Source organism: Trichosurus vulpecula, chromosome 2, assembly GCF_011100635.1.
Source record: "Trichosurus vulpecula isolate mTriVul1 chromosome 2, mTriVul1.pri, whole genome shotgun sequence".
Classification (NCBI taxonomy): domain Eukaryota; kingdom Metazoa; phylum Chordata; class Mammalia; order Diprotodontia; family Phalangeridae; genus Trichosurus; species Trichosurus vulpecula.
This window is the reverse complement of record NC_050574.1, coordinates 13794048-13812364: the sequence shown is the minus strand read 5'-3', so window position 1 is coordinate 13812364 and position 18317 is coordinate 13794048. Positions and strand designations below refer to the sequence as shown.

The 18317-nt window shown below is 36.8% G+C and overlaps 1 protein-coding gene across 2 annotated transcripts in view; it reads left to right on the top strand.

Moving 5' to 3' along the window:
- LOC118836914 (sodium-dependent phosphate transport protein 3-like) overlaps positions 1 to 18317 on the top strand; it is a 60480-nt gene that overhangs the window by 17579 nt on the left and 24584 nt on the right. For both annotated transcript variants that reach the window (XM_036744017.1, XM_036744016.1), the window contains exon 3: positions 10240 to 10421. In XM_036744017.1, the coding sequence (XP_036599912.1) occupies positions 10240 to 10421 (182 nt within the window). The remainder of the gene's footprint in view (positions 1 to 10239; positions 10422 to 18317) is intronic.

The following is an 18317-nucleotide window of genomic DNA, read 5'->3' as shown; positions in this document are numbered from 1 at the left end:
CTTTCTGCAACCAGTTAATTAATTAACCAGCAAACATGTTATATAATTTGGTCACCAGGTGATGCTATCATAAGGCACCAAGTTGCTTGAACCAAGGATATTCAGTGCATATGTTTTGACTTTCCAAAAGCCCAGAGTGTATCTTCCTCTCAACAGAAAGCATTAAGCCTTTCGACTTGTATACTACCTTCCCTCTCCCTCTCCATTCCCCATCCCAAATGTTCCTATCTCAATCAGCTTTCTGTGAATGTTATATAGATCTAATATTCTGTAAAATATGCTTCAAAATTACTAAAAGGGAAATATCTCTATCTACTCTAGAAACACTACCCCACAAATAATAAATCTCCTCTCTTCTTGACCAGCCTTATTCATAAGACTTGCATGACTGACTTTAGCAACCACATGATCCACACACACACACACACACACACACACACACACACACACAATGAGACAATCATAATGGAGCTGTGGCATGACAAATTTTCTTAAACTATAAAGAAGCATGTGTACAAATGCAAATTTGTTCTAAATGGAGAAACTTTTCCCTAATGATAACCCTTAGACAAAAGAAACTAAGCTCCTATCCCTTGGTGTCAAAGTCCCAAAACATTTTCTACCATTAAAATGATCTTTTAAAAACCTTATCAAAATATATGTAAAGTGTATATCAGATTGCAAGCCATCTTGGGGAGCAGAGAAGGGAAGGAATGAGGAGAAGAAAATTTAACACTTATGGAAGTGATTGTTGAAAACTAAAAATAAATATATTAACTTATTTTTAAAAAACCTTATCAACCAAGGAGGAGTTTAACATAAGTATAAAACAACCAGAAAGAATCTTCTCGAAATGTTCAGAGAGTGAAGTTAGGAATAGTTAATGAAAGTCTTCTGGGATTTAAAAAAAAATCATGTTGGCCCGGAACAGCACCAAAAACATTAGGTCCAGTAATCAAATGATAATTATTTGACACTATCAATAAAACAACCAGTCAAAAAGCACTTATTGAGAGCCTGTTATTGGACAGGCACTATGCTAAACCCCAAGAATTCTCAAAATAATAAATACTCAAAAGGACATAAGAACTCTCCAGTTTGGAAGCTCCCCCTAGTATCATAACCATGGCGATCCAACTTGTGTTTTCTTTCCAATGTACTTCCATAAATTCACCACAAGAGGGCCACCCAGCATTCTGGAGACCTTCCTCAAATTCACTTAACATTGTAAAGTTGCCAAAGGAACACTTGAGCTATTCTACTCTCTTTCCTCATCCTGTAACCAGCCCATCTTCTCTTCCTATAATCCATACTGATGAGCAAGATCCGTAGATTTTCCACACAAATACATGTCATAATGTTGACAACAGATATTCCTGTTTGGTATTTCCTGTATGCATGGTCAGATCTCTTCCAGGAGGCTCTGCAAATGTTCTGCTGTTTGATGCAATCATAACAACTTCATTCACCAACAGGAACATCTGGAGGACTTCAAAAGCCTCCCTAGAGAAGCCCTTGTCAACTTACTCTGTCCTGGATCTCCTTCATTACAGTGGCAAACACCATTTCTGAGTATACAGCTATCCATTTGGTGCCTCACCTGATGTTCATTATTAAAGGGTCCTTAATTGGGGTTATATATTATTATGCCTTTTGAAGAATCTCAAATATGTTTTGAGATGTGTGGATGACAGACATCATTTTGGAAGAGAACCATTAAGGTGAGGCTTTGCTCCACTGAATCAATTTTCTTTTCATAACCAGCAAACAATGAGTACAATGAGATTCTATATCTCTACATCTTTTAGTCAATTTTGAAGTAAAGATGTAATGCATTACTGAATAGTACTTTCAGAAGCTTGTTTGTTTCCTACTAACACCCTCATTGAAAATGTCTTTATTTAATGTTCAGATGACTCATAAGGATTCTGTAGATGAGTGGAAGCAAATATGTAGCTGTCAATGATTTCTCAGTATCCTTTTTTATAAAAAAGTTTCTATAAGGACTAAGATTTTTTTTCTATATCTTTAATATTTCCCCCACGTTCTTAATGATCCCTCAGTGTTGTCATAATTATCTCTCCTCCAGCACATGGTTTCTCTCTCTCTCTCTACATATATATATATACACATATATGTATATATGTATATACAATATACACATAGATGTATATATGTATATACAATATACACATAGATGTATATATATGTATATACAATACACACATAGATGTATATATGTATATACAATACACACATAGATGTATATATGTATATACAATACACACATAGATGTATATATGTATATACAATACACACATAGATGTATATATGTATATACAATACACACATAGATGTATATATGTATATACAATACACACATAGATGTATATATGTATATACAATACACACATAGATGTATATATGTATATACAATACACACATAGATGTATATACAATATACATATATGTATATATGTATATACAATATACATATATGTATATATGTATATATAATATACACATATATGTATATACAATATACATATATGTATATATTATATACATATATGTATATATAATATATACACATATGTATATATGTACATATAATATATACATATATGTATAAATGTGTGTATGTATATACATATATGTATACATATATGTATATGTGTGTATGTGTGTATATATATGTATATGTACACATACATAGACAAACGTAAAACTGTTTCTTCCTTCAAAGAGTTTGTTCAAAGATGAGACAATAGAGTTTGGGTGGAACATTTCCAAAAGTCATTTTAAGGAATGTGTGCTTATTAGCCCAGAGATGTCACAGACACAGTAGACACATACGCAGTTCTCAGTTTAACTCATGAAGCCTTTCTTAACCTGGTTAGTATATGAGTAACACTAAGTTAGACCCTGAACGAGATTGAAAAAAAAACTGTACAAATCATAATTCACCCTCTCTAGGATTTTATGCCTCCCCTTCATGCATAAACTTCTTGAAAAATGTATGCATATGATACTGCCACTTTCTGACCACATATTGCTTCCTCAAGCCCCCTGCAATCTGGCTTCTGAGATACCATTTCATTCACTCATTCAACAAGCATTTGTTAAGTATCACCCATTGCTTGAGTGCTAGAGATACAAAGACAAAAATGATAAAATCTCCTTCTCCGAAAGAGCTTCTCTTTTCTCTTGAGTTTCATTTATGATTTTCTTTCTGTCATCATCCTCCTTGACATTTTTGTAGCCTTTAGAAGCATTGACCCACCCTTCTTTCTGGAAACCTGTCCCTTGGTTTCTGAGAAATCACACTCTTCTGGTTCAATTCCCAACTAATTCTCTTTCTGTCTCATATACATCTTTTAAATCCCTTAATTTATATTTTACCCAAGATCCTTTTCTCTATCTTCTTTCTATCCTATTCACTATCCCGTTCCAAACTCATTCACTCCAATGATTTCAATTATCATTTCTCTTGAGATGACTCACAAAATCTATCTTTATCATTGACTCTTCTCCTGAGCTCCATATGCTTATCTCCATGTGCCCAGAAGGCTTTCTCCACCTGAATGCCCTGCTGGCACTTCAACCTCAACCTGTCCAAAACTAGTATGATCATCTCCCCAAAACAAATCCATTTCTCTTACTTTGCTGTTTCTGATAAGGACATCACCATTCACTCTTCCCCACTGTTGTTATCTTTGACTTTTTTCCTTATATTGTAGTAACATTGATCCTCTTGATTCTGATCCCAAGTCTGTTCCTTTATCTCTTTCTCACAGCCACCACCTTAGTTTGGGACCTCATTACTGTCTGCCTGGACTAATTGTAGCTGCCTCTTAATAGACCTTTTGACTTCTAGACTTTTTCTCCCATGATTTGTCTTACAGAGCATCATCAGAATAATTTTCCATATGGAGAAATCTGGTCATCTTCCTCCTCTGTTTGAAGACCTTCCATTTTCCCCATGCTCCATTTTAATGACTGAAGGCTGCCTCCTTTATTGGCTAGATTTCTTTCTCAAAAACCAGGCCTTAAACCCAATTCACTCTGGAGCTCAAAGATTGGACAATAAGTCCCTGCCCTCCTAGCACAGAGTGAATGTAAATACCAAATAATAACTGGTTCTCTTTTGGCCTTCCCCTCCCAGTTTGATTTTTTTTTTTTAGTTTGGATTAAAGGGGTCATCCCTTGATTAACTTCTTAAAGAGGTCTATTCACTGAATTGGGGCATTACATCCCTCACAGTGAGAACCTGAAAAGACCTCAGTCAGAAAGGGCCAGGATCTTGCAATGCATACTGGGCCATCTCCAACCTTCCTGGTTAATATCTGGCCACTAGAACCAGATGGCTCTGGAGGAGACAGTGAGGCTAGTGACCTTGCACAGCCCTCCCTCACTCAAATCAAAATCAACTACAAGTCATGTCATCATTTTCCTGATGACACGGTCCTCTTCAAGAACAAAGGATAAACACACTGTCTACCAATTAAAATTCAGTCTTGGTATCCAAGCCTCTCAATTTTGTGGTGCCAGAGTATATTTCTACCTAGCTTATGCTTTATACAAAAATAGACTACTGACATTACATAACACACAGCCCACCCTTTTTCTACCTCTGAGACTTTTCTTGTGTTTAAACAAATAACCACAATGCCTCAACTCTTTGCTTATTGAATTCTTTTCCATTCTTTAAAGTCCAACTCAGTAGCTACTTGTTCAGGCAAATTTCCGTTGTCTCCATAGTTGACCATGACCCTTTCCTTGCAAGCCTCCTATAAAATTTTATTTGGATCCCTCATGCACTTATTGTGTATTTGATGTTGTGGTATTGCATATATCCTAAACCTCTACTCATCACTGAAGCTAAGGGTTGGGAGGGAAATTCAGGGTATATCTAGTTCAACCCAAACTTGCCAAATAATGCTTTCTACACCAGCCTCAATAAGTGGACACCTAGTATCTGTTGGAAAGTATACGGTTAGAATACTACAGCCCCATATAACTGGCTTCACTTTTGGACAGTTCTATTTGTTAGGACAGTTTTCCTTAAAGTTACCCATGGATGAAACATCTATCCATTTTTTTTTCTATTCTGTCTACTGAAACACAACTCTTGTCTCTCTTCTGTATGATGATTCTTCAAATATAGCTATTATGCCTCTCTTAATTCTTTCTTCTCTAAGGTAAATATAACCATTTCCTTCAGGCAGTCCTTATATGACATGCCATAAGGGATATGGTAGAATAGATCCAGTGCTATAAGACAAAAGGACAAATTTTCCAATTTCCGAAGAAATGGAAGAGAAACATCTGAATAACATAGACCAGTGAGCTTTACATTTATTCTTGGAAAAATTCAAGAATGCTTTATTAAGGGGGTGGTTAGTAAAAGAAAGAGTGATCACTAAGAATTTCCATGGCTTCCTTAAGAACAGATCATGCCAAACTAAATACACTTAAATTTTTTTTAATCGGGATCCAAGACTCTTAGACTAGAGTAGTATTCTAGACACTTTACTTAAATTTCAGAAAAAGATTATAAAAAGGACTATCTTATCCTATCATGGTGGACAAAATGGAGAGGTGTGGGTTGAATAATATTAGAGTTAGATCACTTTAGAATAGTAATGATTGGACTCAAAGAGTAATCACTAATGAGTTTATTTAAACTTGGAGGGTGATCTCTAATGGATTTTCTCAGTATCTATATTTTTTTCCCACATTATTTAACATTTTTATTAATGACATTAGCAGTGACATGCTTTTAAAACTTGAAAACAACACAGTTGAGTCAGAGGAATGACAGAATAAGGATGTAAAAAATCTTGACAGGATAGAATACTGGGGTAAATCTAATAAGCCTTCCAGTTCTATTATCTGCCCTTTCCCAGGGTCTTCTCCAGAGCTGAACTTCAAGCAGCCATCTGTGTAAAAGACCAAGCCATATAATTCCCAGTTTCAGTGGCTTCCAGAAATTTCTCTAATGCTGGCCCAAACTCTTCCCTCATATTAAAGGACATCAACATATATACTGATGTTCCTTCAATTATCTTAACTTCCCAATTCATCAATCTCCTCAGGTTCCATGACCTTTTCCTCTACAACTCAGCTACACACAAAAATGGTCATACCATTGATCTTGCTAATACCTACAAATGTTCAACTTTTGTGTTCATAAAATTTGAAATTCTTTTATCTGATTATAAGCCATAATTCCATTTTACTTATGTCTTGTGACCCCTAACCTACTCTTCATACTCACCATAACCTCCAAAGTTCCACCTCTCAGTTTTTCCCCAAGCCATCACCCATGTACTTGTCCCTTCCTAACCTTAACCCCTTGGGGAACCATTTCAACTCTTCAACATCCTCTACTCTTGAAGTCCTTGTCCTTTCACCAATCATGCCAAATAAAACCCCAACCCTGGATTAATTATACCATCTACTTCCTTTGCACTTATACACATGGTTCTGAATAGAGCTAGAGAAAATAATTGAATCATGCTGGCTGAATCCACCACAAATTTATGTTACACAGTCTCAAATGGGCCCTCACTACAGCAAGACAATCTTAACAGTCCCTAATTAATTCATTGTTCCACTCACCACAGCAGTTCTTGAAAACAATTTCTGTTCTCCTCAAGCTGCCCGTAGCGCCACTAACCCCTACTTTCTCTGCTGATATCCTTCCCTCATACTTAACCCCCTCCCTCCAATTGAGGTTATTTACCAACCAATAGTTTTATTTTCTCCCTTTATCCTCATCTCATCACTAAGACACCTTCTACCACTATTTTATTCTCCACCCCTGTCTTACATAAAGAGAGTCCTGCAAAGGACACTCCTCAACATGCACGCTTGGTAGCATAACTTTCTGCTGTCTCTAACATATTATCTCCTATATCATCCCCACTACTCACTCTCACCAATCTTCAATCTCTCCCTATCTACTGGCTCCTTCCCTGATGCCTGCAAACACACTCATGTCTCTTAATCTTTTTAAAAAAATCTTACTTGATCCTAGTATCCCCCCATTTATCATCTCTATTCCTTTTTTGATATTCATATATATGTATATATATATAATATGCAAATATACATACATATATGTACATGTAATATGTGTATCTATAGACAGAGAAGAGAAAGCACATATGGGAAATGATCAGAGAGGTGAAGGCATCATCATGTAACTCATATATATTATATATCTTGTACATACCGAGTTGTTTACATGTTATTTTTCCCATTCTAATGTTAGCTCCTTGAGGGCAGAGAGTGTTTTTAACTTTCTTTGTAACATCAGTTCTTCGCACAGTGGCTGGCACACAGTAAGAATTTATTAAATGTTTCATATTGATTAATAAAAAGGATAAGTGTAAAGTCCTATGTATGAGTTCAAAAATTCAGTGTTAGATGCTGAAGATAAGAGAGGCATAACTAGACAACAATTCATCTCCAAGAAGAGCCAGAGGTTTTAGTAGCCTGCAAACTCAAGATGAATACACAGTGTGATAAGCAGCCTCTCCACCAAAAAAAAATTGGAAAAAGCCTGAATTAAGAGAGTCCTAGTGTCTGGGATTAGGAAGGTAATAGTCCTGATTTACTTTGTTCTAGTCAAATCTGGAGTGTTGAATTTAGCTATGGGTATCATGAAAAGGAGGGCAACCAGTATGATAAAAGGGCTAGGAATCACTCCATATGGATTTCAGTTGAAGTAACAATGGTATTCATGCTGAATAAGAAAACATGTATTTTGGGTGTGTGATAGATGCCACCATGTTATTTGAAAGAATTAGATATGTTCTATTTTGTTCTAGAGAATAGAATTAGAAACCCAGTTAGAAATTGCAGAGGATGAATTCGGGTTCAATGTAATGAAAACTTCCTTACAATTAGATCTAGCAAACTGAAGAATAGTGATTCTTAGAAGTGTCCTCTCATTTAAAGTCATTTGAACTAGGATAATCCAATTGGAGACATGAGGGGTTTCTTGGCAGAGGGATTATTCCACTTGATCTCTAAGGCTATGTGATTAATGCTCTGTTTATTGTGAGCCAATAGGGTAACACGGAAACAGAACTGTACTTGGCATCAAAAGACTGGGGTTAAAGGTCCAGGTGCACCACTTACTGGCTGTGTGATCATGGGCAAATACTGTTGTCCTACCTACTTCACGAGGTTAATGCAAAGATAGCGCTGGGTAAACTCAAAAGCGATATATAAACGTGAGCTAGTATTATTGTTTCAGTTTATCTCTCTTGGAATTTGCTCTTTTCTTTGTGTTCAAAATCGCCTTTTCTAGGTTATGCAATGTTGGACTTTCCTTTTCCACCTTGTTCTTATAGTATGAGTAAATAAGTCTCACTGTTCTGTGTACGCTCTAAATTCAAGTGCCTTTCTCAGGTACTAAAATTTTTCAAGCAAGTTTATCATGTTACATGAAGGGAGAGAATAAATTTAGAGGAGGGCAAAGAATTACAGGAAATGGGCAACATCATGTAGTTCATAGGACCTTGAATTTAGAGTTAGAAAGATCTAAGTTCACATCACACCTGAGGCATTTAATAATTGTATAACACTGCACAATCCATTTTAACTCTCCAATCATCATTTTCTCATATAAAATGAGGGTCTTAAGCTTGAGGGCCTCTTAAGGTCTCTTCCACCTCTAAATTTATGATGCTACACATTTGCAGTAATCCTATGTTTATCCCTGATCAAGGAGAAAGTGGATTCTTTCTCATTTGAAATTTTCTAGAATAACTTAGATGATCACTTCTCATGAAGAGTCTCCTAAAGAAAAGAAGAAACCTAAGGGCATTAGATAGCTGAGATAATCTTGTCCTTTGGCCTAAAGGGATTTGTGCTTGGTTTTGAGCACTTCCTACTTGAGAAATGGGAAGTCTCAGAATATGGACTCTGAGAGACAAAACAAAGGAAGTTTTTGATGGTCCCAGAGTAAGGCATTTCCTTCCTTTTCTACAATATCTGAATTAAAATAAAGGCAGCATCCTAGCCAAGGATTTAAATGTCCAACAGAGAGCAGCCAGAATCCAATAATGAAATAGTGCTGAGTAGAGCAATGTTTAGCAAAAACAACGTCCTGTAGGTAGAGAGTGAGCAGCAGCATCTTTTGGAGACTACAAAAATACTGTTCTGTGTCTAGCAGAGACTAAAAGGATGAAAATTATTAGAACAGTGTAAATAGGAGCAGCACTCTTGTGAAAAGACATTAGTAGCTCTGTAGCACTGTATGTATGAGTTGCCCTTCTAAGTGTGTGCCCTGGTCACAGATGTTCTTTGGCCACATATGTTTCTCATATGCACATTCCTCCATGCATGCACTCTAACCAATTGTGTATCCTATGTGTGTGCCTCTCCATGTATTTTATCTCTATTTGCCCTCTATTTTTCTTGTGTTTACTTTAGGGAGATGATACCTAATATTTATGGGTGAATGTTTTGTGGTTACTTCTCTTATCATGCCATGCCATTCCACCAAATACCTCTTGTTTTGAGTGAATTGTGTGCTCCAACTATTAATAAAGCACACGTTGGTAAGGGTCATAAACTGTAATTTTAGGGTTGTGGACTCACAGCATACATGGTGTACTTTAAAATTGGAGTAACCATCCCCTAAGAGATTTACTCCCTATGAGTTGAGGTAGGGTGCCCCATGTCCTTGAAGTATAATAATAAGTGTATAAAGGAGAAAATTCTTAACATTTCTAGGACTGGCAACCAAGAAAAGAATTCTTTGAGTATCAGGAGAAGGTGCATGATATATATTTTATTTCCAGATTCAAATTCGCTTCCTGATCATAATCTATGTAATTGTGGTCGCTCTTTCTTTATAATATGTATATATAATGTACGTCTGCTCTAGAGCAGGTAGAATGTCTCTGGGAAAGGAGTGAAGAAAGAAAACATAGTAGTCTGGGAAGAAAAGAGAATGAAAAGGGACGAGATACGTAGTTACGGGGTGAAAAAAGTACAGAGGAAGAACTGGCATGGTCTGGTTGGTCGAGTGGTGAGGATACTGCACTAGGATCTATTTCAGTCTGATGCTTGACCTGCCAACCAGTGCCATCTTTCCTTCCTTTCACACTATTCTGTTCGTCTAAGTAAAGCAGAAAGACAATGGCCCTGTGCAGACCTTACTAACGTATTTTGATCCCGAGAGAGTATCAGCGTAATGACTGTCTATTTATCCTCCAGCTCCAGGGTTCTGGTCAGTAAGGTACGGCCTGGCCGTCGTCATACACTTCTGTCTGTCCGTAACTACCTCACAAAATTTGAGTCTGAGCATCGCCATTGTTGCCATGGTGAACAGCACAGGCCGGTCTAACCAGACCAATGTTTCCACGAAGGGGCAGCCTGATGTCACCCCAGACGCACGGGTAAGTTGATGGCAGATCCAATTTCTTTTATTGGCTAATTTATTTCAAAAATATGTATTTTGTCTACCATATTTGATACGCTGTGCTAGGCCCAGGAAGTCATACGGATACAACGGAAGGATGGACTACACTACACAGACTTATAAGTGATGAACTTAAGGGCCTTCACCATCCTATTTGCCCTGCTCTAGTCATGTCCAATTTATCAATGTTTTTAAACCATGGTGCTCAGAACTGAACACAGTACTCCAGGTGAAGTCTGAAAATGAAAAAATACAACGAGATTATCACCCCTTCAGTCCTGGAAGTGATCTTCCTCCTATTGCATTATAAGGCAGCTAGTAGCGCAGTGGATAGAATATTGGGCCTGGATTCAGGAAGACCCAAGTTAAAATACAGACCCAGATATTTACTTGCTGCGTGACCCTGGGGAAATCAGTTTCCTCAGCTATAAACTAAGGATAGTTATGGCATCTATTCCTCAGGGTTGTTATGAGATCAAATGAGATAATATTTATAAACAGTTCCTTGCGCAGTTCCTGGAACATAGTCGGCACTATATAAACGCTTATTCCCTTCCCTTCTTCCATTATCACGCTCCTGATTCAGATAGAACTTGCAGTCCAGTAAGACTCCTAAATTCTTTTCAAAACAACTGCTGTCTATTGTGGTCTACTCCCCATCTTATCATTGTGAAGATGATATTTTGTACCTGTGCAAGACTACATTTATCCCTGTTGAACTTCATCTCATTAGATTCAGCACAATGCTCGAACCTGTCGACCTCCTTTAGGTTCCTGATTCAATCACCCAGTGTGTTAGCTATCCTTCCCACATCATATGCAAATTTAATGAACATGTTATCTATGCCTTTAAAGATAAGAATGTTAAGTGGCACAGGGCCAAGCACAGATCCCTGGGGCACTCCACTGGAAACCTCTCATCGTGTTGATGCTGAACTATGAACCATCATTATTGGAGTTCACCTATCCAACAAGTTCTGTACCCAGCTGATCCATATATGTTCATCTTATCCGTAAGAATAACCATATACTTCAGGGCTGTCCAAAATATGGCCCGCGGGCCACATGCAGCCCACAGTGAGATTTTATGCGGCCCACCTGTGGGTTTTAATTTTCACGAGAGAAAAAATAAGATAATAATTTGCATGAATGTGTATTAAATTTTTAAATTCCATCACTAATAAATAATCTCATTGATGTTAATTTTCTTTGGTATTTTTAAGCAGTATTACAGATGGAACATATCGCACAGAATTTTCAGTTCATCTGTGGGATGTATTCCATCTGTACGATGCAGACTAGTCAGTATGCACCTACCGTTATATTGTTGTGTTGTCACTTTGTTGTTTTGTGTTTGCTTTCGTGCTTCATGCCTTCACCTGTCCTATTGATGACACATGTTCCTCTACTTTCTATTAGTGTACTGTATTTTTTATTCTGGGTGCAGCCCTCGAATAATTATTTTATTTTAATGCAGACCTAAGATAGCCTAAGGTTGGACAGCTCTGATATACTAGAAGTTTACATTTTATTAGGAGTAAGGGGTTGAAGTTTTTGCAAGGTGATTTGAATAAGGAGAGGGTACAAACAATGGCAGTTTTGGGGAAAGATTGCTGTGTGACTATGAACAAATCACTTAACCCTGTGCTTGCCTCTGTTGCCTCATCTGTAAAGTAAAGATAATAATAGCACCTACCTCTCAGAGTTGTTTTGAAGATCAAATAAAAAACACATGTAAAGTGATTAGTACAGTGTCTGACTCAGAGTAAGTGTTATAAAATGTTAGTTGTTTTAGATGATGAAGGTGGTGGTGGTGGTGGTGGATTTTGACCTAAGCTTTGGAAAAAGACAAGGATTTGGAAAGATTAAGACAAAGAAAAAGTACATCATAGAGTAATGAATGGCCTGTGTGGGAGGGGGAAACTCAATAAATTACTTGTGGCTGCAATATAGAATTTATGAAGCAGGAGTACATGTGAACAGAGTATAATAATAAACATAGTTAACATTTGTATACTACTTCAACATATGCAAAGCATTTTCACATGGTATCTCATTTAATATTCACAACCCTTTGAGGAAGATACTATCATTATCCCATTTTATAGATGAAGAAACTGAGGCTGAGACAGGTTAAGTGACTTGCTCACAGTCGCATAATGAGTATGTAAGCAATAAAGGACAGAATTGAAATTCTGGCCTTTTTTATTCTAAGTCCAGAAATACATCCACTCTAGCACCTGGCTGCTTATTTGAAAAACTGGCGAAAAGTTAAGTTGCAGCATATTTGTCAAAAGCTTTGATTATAAGTAGTAAAGTCGGTATTTTTTGCTCTAAGCAATGAGGAGGTAATAAATGTTTGGGGGCAGGGTAATGATACAGTCAAGTCTGTGGTTTGCGAAAATTATTTTGGCATCACTGCAAAGGAATTTTTAATCAATAAGTCAATGAGCATTTATTAAGTGCTCACTATGTGCCCAGCACTGTGCTGAGTACTGGGGATACAAAGAAAGACAAAAGATAAGTCTGCCCTCAAGAAGCTCACAGTCTAATGGGGGAGATAGCAAGCAAACAAATGCATACAAACAAGCTGCAGACTGGAAAAATTGGAGACAATCAACAGAGGGAATGCACTAGGTTAACAAGGGTTGGTAAAGGCTTCCTGTAGAAGATAGGATTTTAGTTGGAACTTAAAGAAAATGAGAGAATACAGGAGGTGGAGAGAACAATTAGGAAGCTAAACAACAGTCCAGAGGAGAGGTTGTGAGGGCTACAATTATGGCCATGTGAGTGTTGAGAAATTGATGGATTTGAGAGATGATTTGGAGGTAGAATCCATAGGACCAACAAACTGACTGGATATTAGGAGTAAAGGAGAGGAAAGAGACTCCAGGGGAAGGAAAAGACTCCAAATATGTAGGATAATAGGAGAAGGGCAGTTTACTTAACAGAAATAAAGAGAATGAGAAGAGGAATTACTTTATGGCAGTGAATTATAATGAATTCTGCTGAGGTTGGAATATCAATGAGACATCAAAGAGATGTCTAGCATGTAACTGATGCTATGAGACTGAAATTCAAGAGAGAGATTAATGTTGGGTATGCAGATTTGAAAGACACAATGGTACTTGAAATTATGATTAGATGAGATCATCAAAGGAGAGAGCTGAGAGAGAAGAGGGTGCTTGGGAGAATTGTGGGGAGCACAGCATATATTACTATAGTAAGGTTATGGAGTATAAGGTCACAGAATAAGAGAATTGAGAAAAGGTCATTGAGAAGCAGAGTCAAGATGATGGAGTGAGAGGAAGAATTTTTATCCTACCTCACCTCCCACACAAAGATGTAAAGAAAGCACCACACTAAATTCTGATTGGAAAAGCCAAGGGGAAATCACAGTGAATTGGTGCCAGGGAGCATTACAGTGCCCAGGAATGAAAGGACAACTGAGTCAGGGAGCAAGAACAGGAAACAAAGGGACAAAAAGAGATCCCAGGGTATCCCTGAGCAAGCACTGGTTGCAATAACTGGTGCCATCTGGCAGCGGTCACCCATCCATTTCTGGGTCATGGACCCAGAGTAGAGTGGTGTGGTTGTAAGCACTGGGCCCTATCTATGTTCTGGGAGGCAAACAATAGGTGTTTGGCTCTGATCCCAGGAGCAGAGTACAGTATCACAGATCAAAGGGGAGCCAGTGGCTTAATTGCTTTGAACCTACAAAGCCTTCCAATGGGCTAATAGTGTCTGAAGCAAGCAGCAGTCTATGGAAACTCCTAACCAGAAAAAAAAAACCAGTAGACCCAAATATGTGTCAGTAACTTGCAGAACTCAGACCAGTAGAACAGTGATTGCACCACTTTGAAAGGCACTGAAAGCTTGCAGGCCAATGACCAGAGCTGTCAAAGAAGCAGACAGAAGCCCAGGCTAGATATCCCTAGAGAATGTACCAATGTACCAAATTTGGTACATTTGGTACATTGTGCAGAACTCAGAACTAACATAATATCCAAAGTCGAGAAGTATACCAGAAGAATGAACACCAAAAAAAAGAGAATCCCACCAAAAAGAATCCCACCAAGAAGAAAGAGAAGCTCAAGACAAAACACAGAAGAAGAGAACAATTCAGGCCTCAGAAAATGACAGCTTGGACACAAATCCAATAAAAATTGCTAGGAGAGTTAAAGCAAGAGTTAAAGAGGAATTATGTAGAACCGTCTGTTGTAAACTAAAAATAAAAATAAATTAAAAAAAGATTTAAAGAGGGAGCTAACAATTATTAAAAAAAAACAAATGACAGTAGGAGAAGAAATGATGAAAAAGAGATAAGAGTGAGGGAAGAAAAAATATGAAAAGAGAATTAATACCTTGGATTAAGAATAAAACCTTACTGAAGAAAGTAACTCCTTGGAAATTAGGACTGGTCAAAAGGAAGCAAATGACTCCATGTGATAGAAAGAAATAATGAAACCAAGTCAAAAGACTAAAAAAATGGAAGGAAATGTGAAATATCTCATAGGAAAATCAACTGACCTGGAAAACAGATCCAGGAGAGATACAGAATCATTGAACTACCTGAAAGCTATGACCAAAAAAGAAAAGAAAGAAAAAGCCTAGATATATTTCAAGAAATCATAAAAGAAAACTGTCCAGATATCTTAGAAACAAAGAGTAAAATAGAAATTGAAAGAATCTACTGCTCACTTGCTGAAAGAAACCACAAAATGAAAACTCCCAGGAATTTTGCAGCCAAAACGCAGAGCTCCCAGGTCATAGAAAAAGTACTGCAAACACCCCAAAAAATATAGTTTAAGCACCAATGAGCCACAATCAACATCACATGCAGTTTAACAGCAACCACTATAAAGGAACAAGGAGCTTGGAATATGATATATGAGAATGCAAAGGCTTATCAACTAAAAATAACCTGTCTAATAAAATGAGTATAGTTCTGAGGGAAAATTGATATTTAATGAAATAGAGGACTTCCAAGCATTCCTGATGAAAACATGAGAACTAAGGAGGAAGTGGGACATATAAATGCAGGAGTCAAGAGAAACACAAAAAGGTAAATATGAGTAAGAAGTCATAAGGGACTAAATATATTTAAACTGTTTACATTCTTGTATGGGGATTCACATCTCTGTCCCTCTGATTAGAATGATTGAGGGCATAGCAAAAAAAAAAAAACATCTCCCAAAGCCTCCCTTAAAGAGAGTCCAGGAGCTCAGGCAACTCTTCATTTCTCTCCAGCTTCACTGCTTGCTTTCATCTCTAGTATTCCACCATCAGCCCTCCCCACCTTGATCACTGAAAGACTGATTCAGCTTTAGTAATCCCTCCTCATCATTTGCTTTGTCCATCTGATTGGAGGGCTAGAAAGAAGAGAAAAAGTCTCCTGCAAAACCTTCCCATTAAAGGGTGCCCAGAAGCTCAACACACTCTTTACTTCTCTCCCTGCTTGGTTTCAACTGCATCATCATTATGTCCCAACAGTGGATACTCTCTGTGCCTTCACCCATGCTTGTTAGCTTCCTTTTATGTGGTGGCTTCCCCCATTAGACTATAAGTTCCTTGAGAACAGGCTCTCTTTTTCTTTTTCTTATTTGTAGCCCCAGGTCTTAGCATAATATTTGGTACATTGGAAATGCTATGTTTATTGTATTATAAAATAAATGTTGATAGTGTTATACTGGGGAAATGATACATGTAGCTTCTCAGAACTTTATAATCACCAGGGGTCACAGGAGTCTAATTAGACAGAAGCCCTGGGTGTGATCCTATCATGTTTTGATAACCTGAGGAAAAGAATGAAATGGGTTGTGAAAGGAAATGCAATAGGAGAGGAGATAGAAAGGAGAGGAAGAATGAATAAAATCATATTACATTAATAGGATGTGCAAAGAGGAGTTTGTATTCATAAAAGGAGGGAGAAGTGGGAAGTGAAAATGGATGATGAACCTTGCTCTCATCTGAGCTGATTAAAGGAGAGAAGAATAAATGTACACATGTACTTGGGTACAGAAATATATTCTTCCCAATAAGGAAATGAGAAAGAAATGGTTTAAGAAAGTGAAATGGAAGAACAAAAGTTAGCATAGTTTAAGGGAGAAATTAGAAGCAAAATAGACTCTTAAAGAGAGGTCAATGGACAAGGCAGAGAAAAGAGGATGAGTGTAAGAGAATAGGATGGAGGGAAAATAGGCAGTTAGTAATCATAGCCGTAAATATGATTAGGATGAACCTACAAAACATGAGAAAATAGTAGTTCACTTTAGAAACCTGTATCTTGTTTAGAAGAATCATACTTGAAACTGAAAGAAACACAAAAAGTTAAAATAAAGGGCTGGACAATAATCTATTATGCTTCAGCTGGAGCAAAAAAGGGGATAGTAGTCATAATCTCAAATAAACTAAAAGGAAAAATAGACCTAATTAAGAGATAAACGAGGTGGTGCAGTGGGTAAAGTGTCAGGCCTGGAGTCACAATATTTGGAAAACTGTAAGTATAATTGGCCATATTAATAATAAAACCAACAAAAATCATATCATTATATCATTAGATACAAAAAAAGCTTTTGATAAAATACAACATCCACTCCTGTTAAAAATCACTAGAAAACATAAGAGTAAATGGAGCTTTCTTTAAAATTATGAGTAGTATCTATTTAAAACCAAGAGCAAGCATTCGGTGTAGTAGGGATAAACTAGAAACCTTCCCCAAAAAGATCAGGGGGGAACCATGGATATCCATTATTATCATTATTATTCAATATCATGCTAGAGATGATAGCCACAGCCAGACAAGAAAAAAAAGATTAAGACAGGAAAAAAATGAAGGAACAAGTTTAGGTAAAGAGGAAATAGAACTTTCACTCTTTGCAAATAATATAATGATTCATTAAAAAAAAGAACTTTAGAAACCCCCCAAAATATTGAAACAATTAAAAACTTCTACACAGTTTCAGTATATAAAATAAAATTACACAAATAGCATTTCTATACATTACCAACAAAATCTAGCAGGAAAAAGTATAAAGAGAAATTTCATTTAAAATAACTATTGGGGGCAGCTAGGTGGCTCAGTGAGTAGAGCACCAGCCCTGGAGTCAAGAGGACCTGAGTTCAAATCTGGCCTCAGATACTTGACACACTTACTAGCTGTGTAACCTTGGGCAAGTCACTTAATCCCAATTGCCCTGCCTTCTCCCCTCAAAAAAAAAAATTAAAAAAAATTAAAAAATTAAAATAACTATTGACAGTATAAAATATTTGGAAGGCTACCTGCCAAGATACAGGAACTATATGAATGTAATTCCAAAACATTCCACACAAATAAGGACGGCTCTAAATAACTGGAGAAATATTAATGGCTTGTGTTTAGCCTAAACCAATATAATAAAAATTACAAGACTACCTTAATTAATTTACTTATTCAGTAAATTACTTAATAATTTACTCATTTAATCAATCTACCAAAGAATTACTTTACAGAACTAGAAATAATAATAAAATTCATCTGGAGGAGCAAAGTCCAAGAATATCAAGGGTATCAATTGGAAAAAAATAATAAGGAACAGTGCTTAGCAGTACCAGATCTCAAACTATACTGCAAAACTACAATTATCAAAATAATTTGGTACTGAGCAAGACATACAGAGGTTGATTAGTGGAACAGATTAGGTATACAAAATACAGAAGCAAATCAACACAATAAGATAGATGAATCCAAAGATCCTAGCTATTGGAATGAGAACTCACCATTTCGCAAAAGTTGTTGGGAAAACTGGAGAATAGTCTGATAGAAACTTGATATAGACCAGCATTTCACATTACATATCAGCAGAAGCTCAAAAAGAGAACATGATTTAGAGAA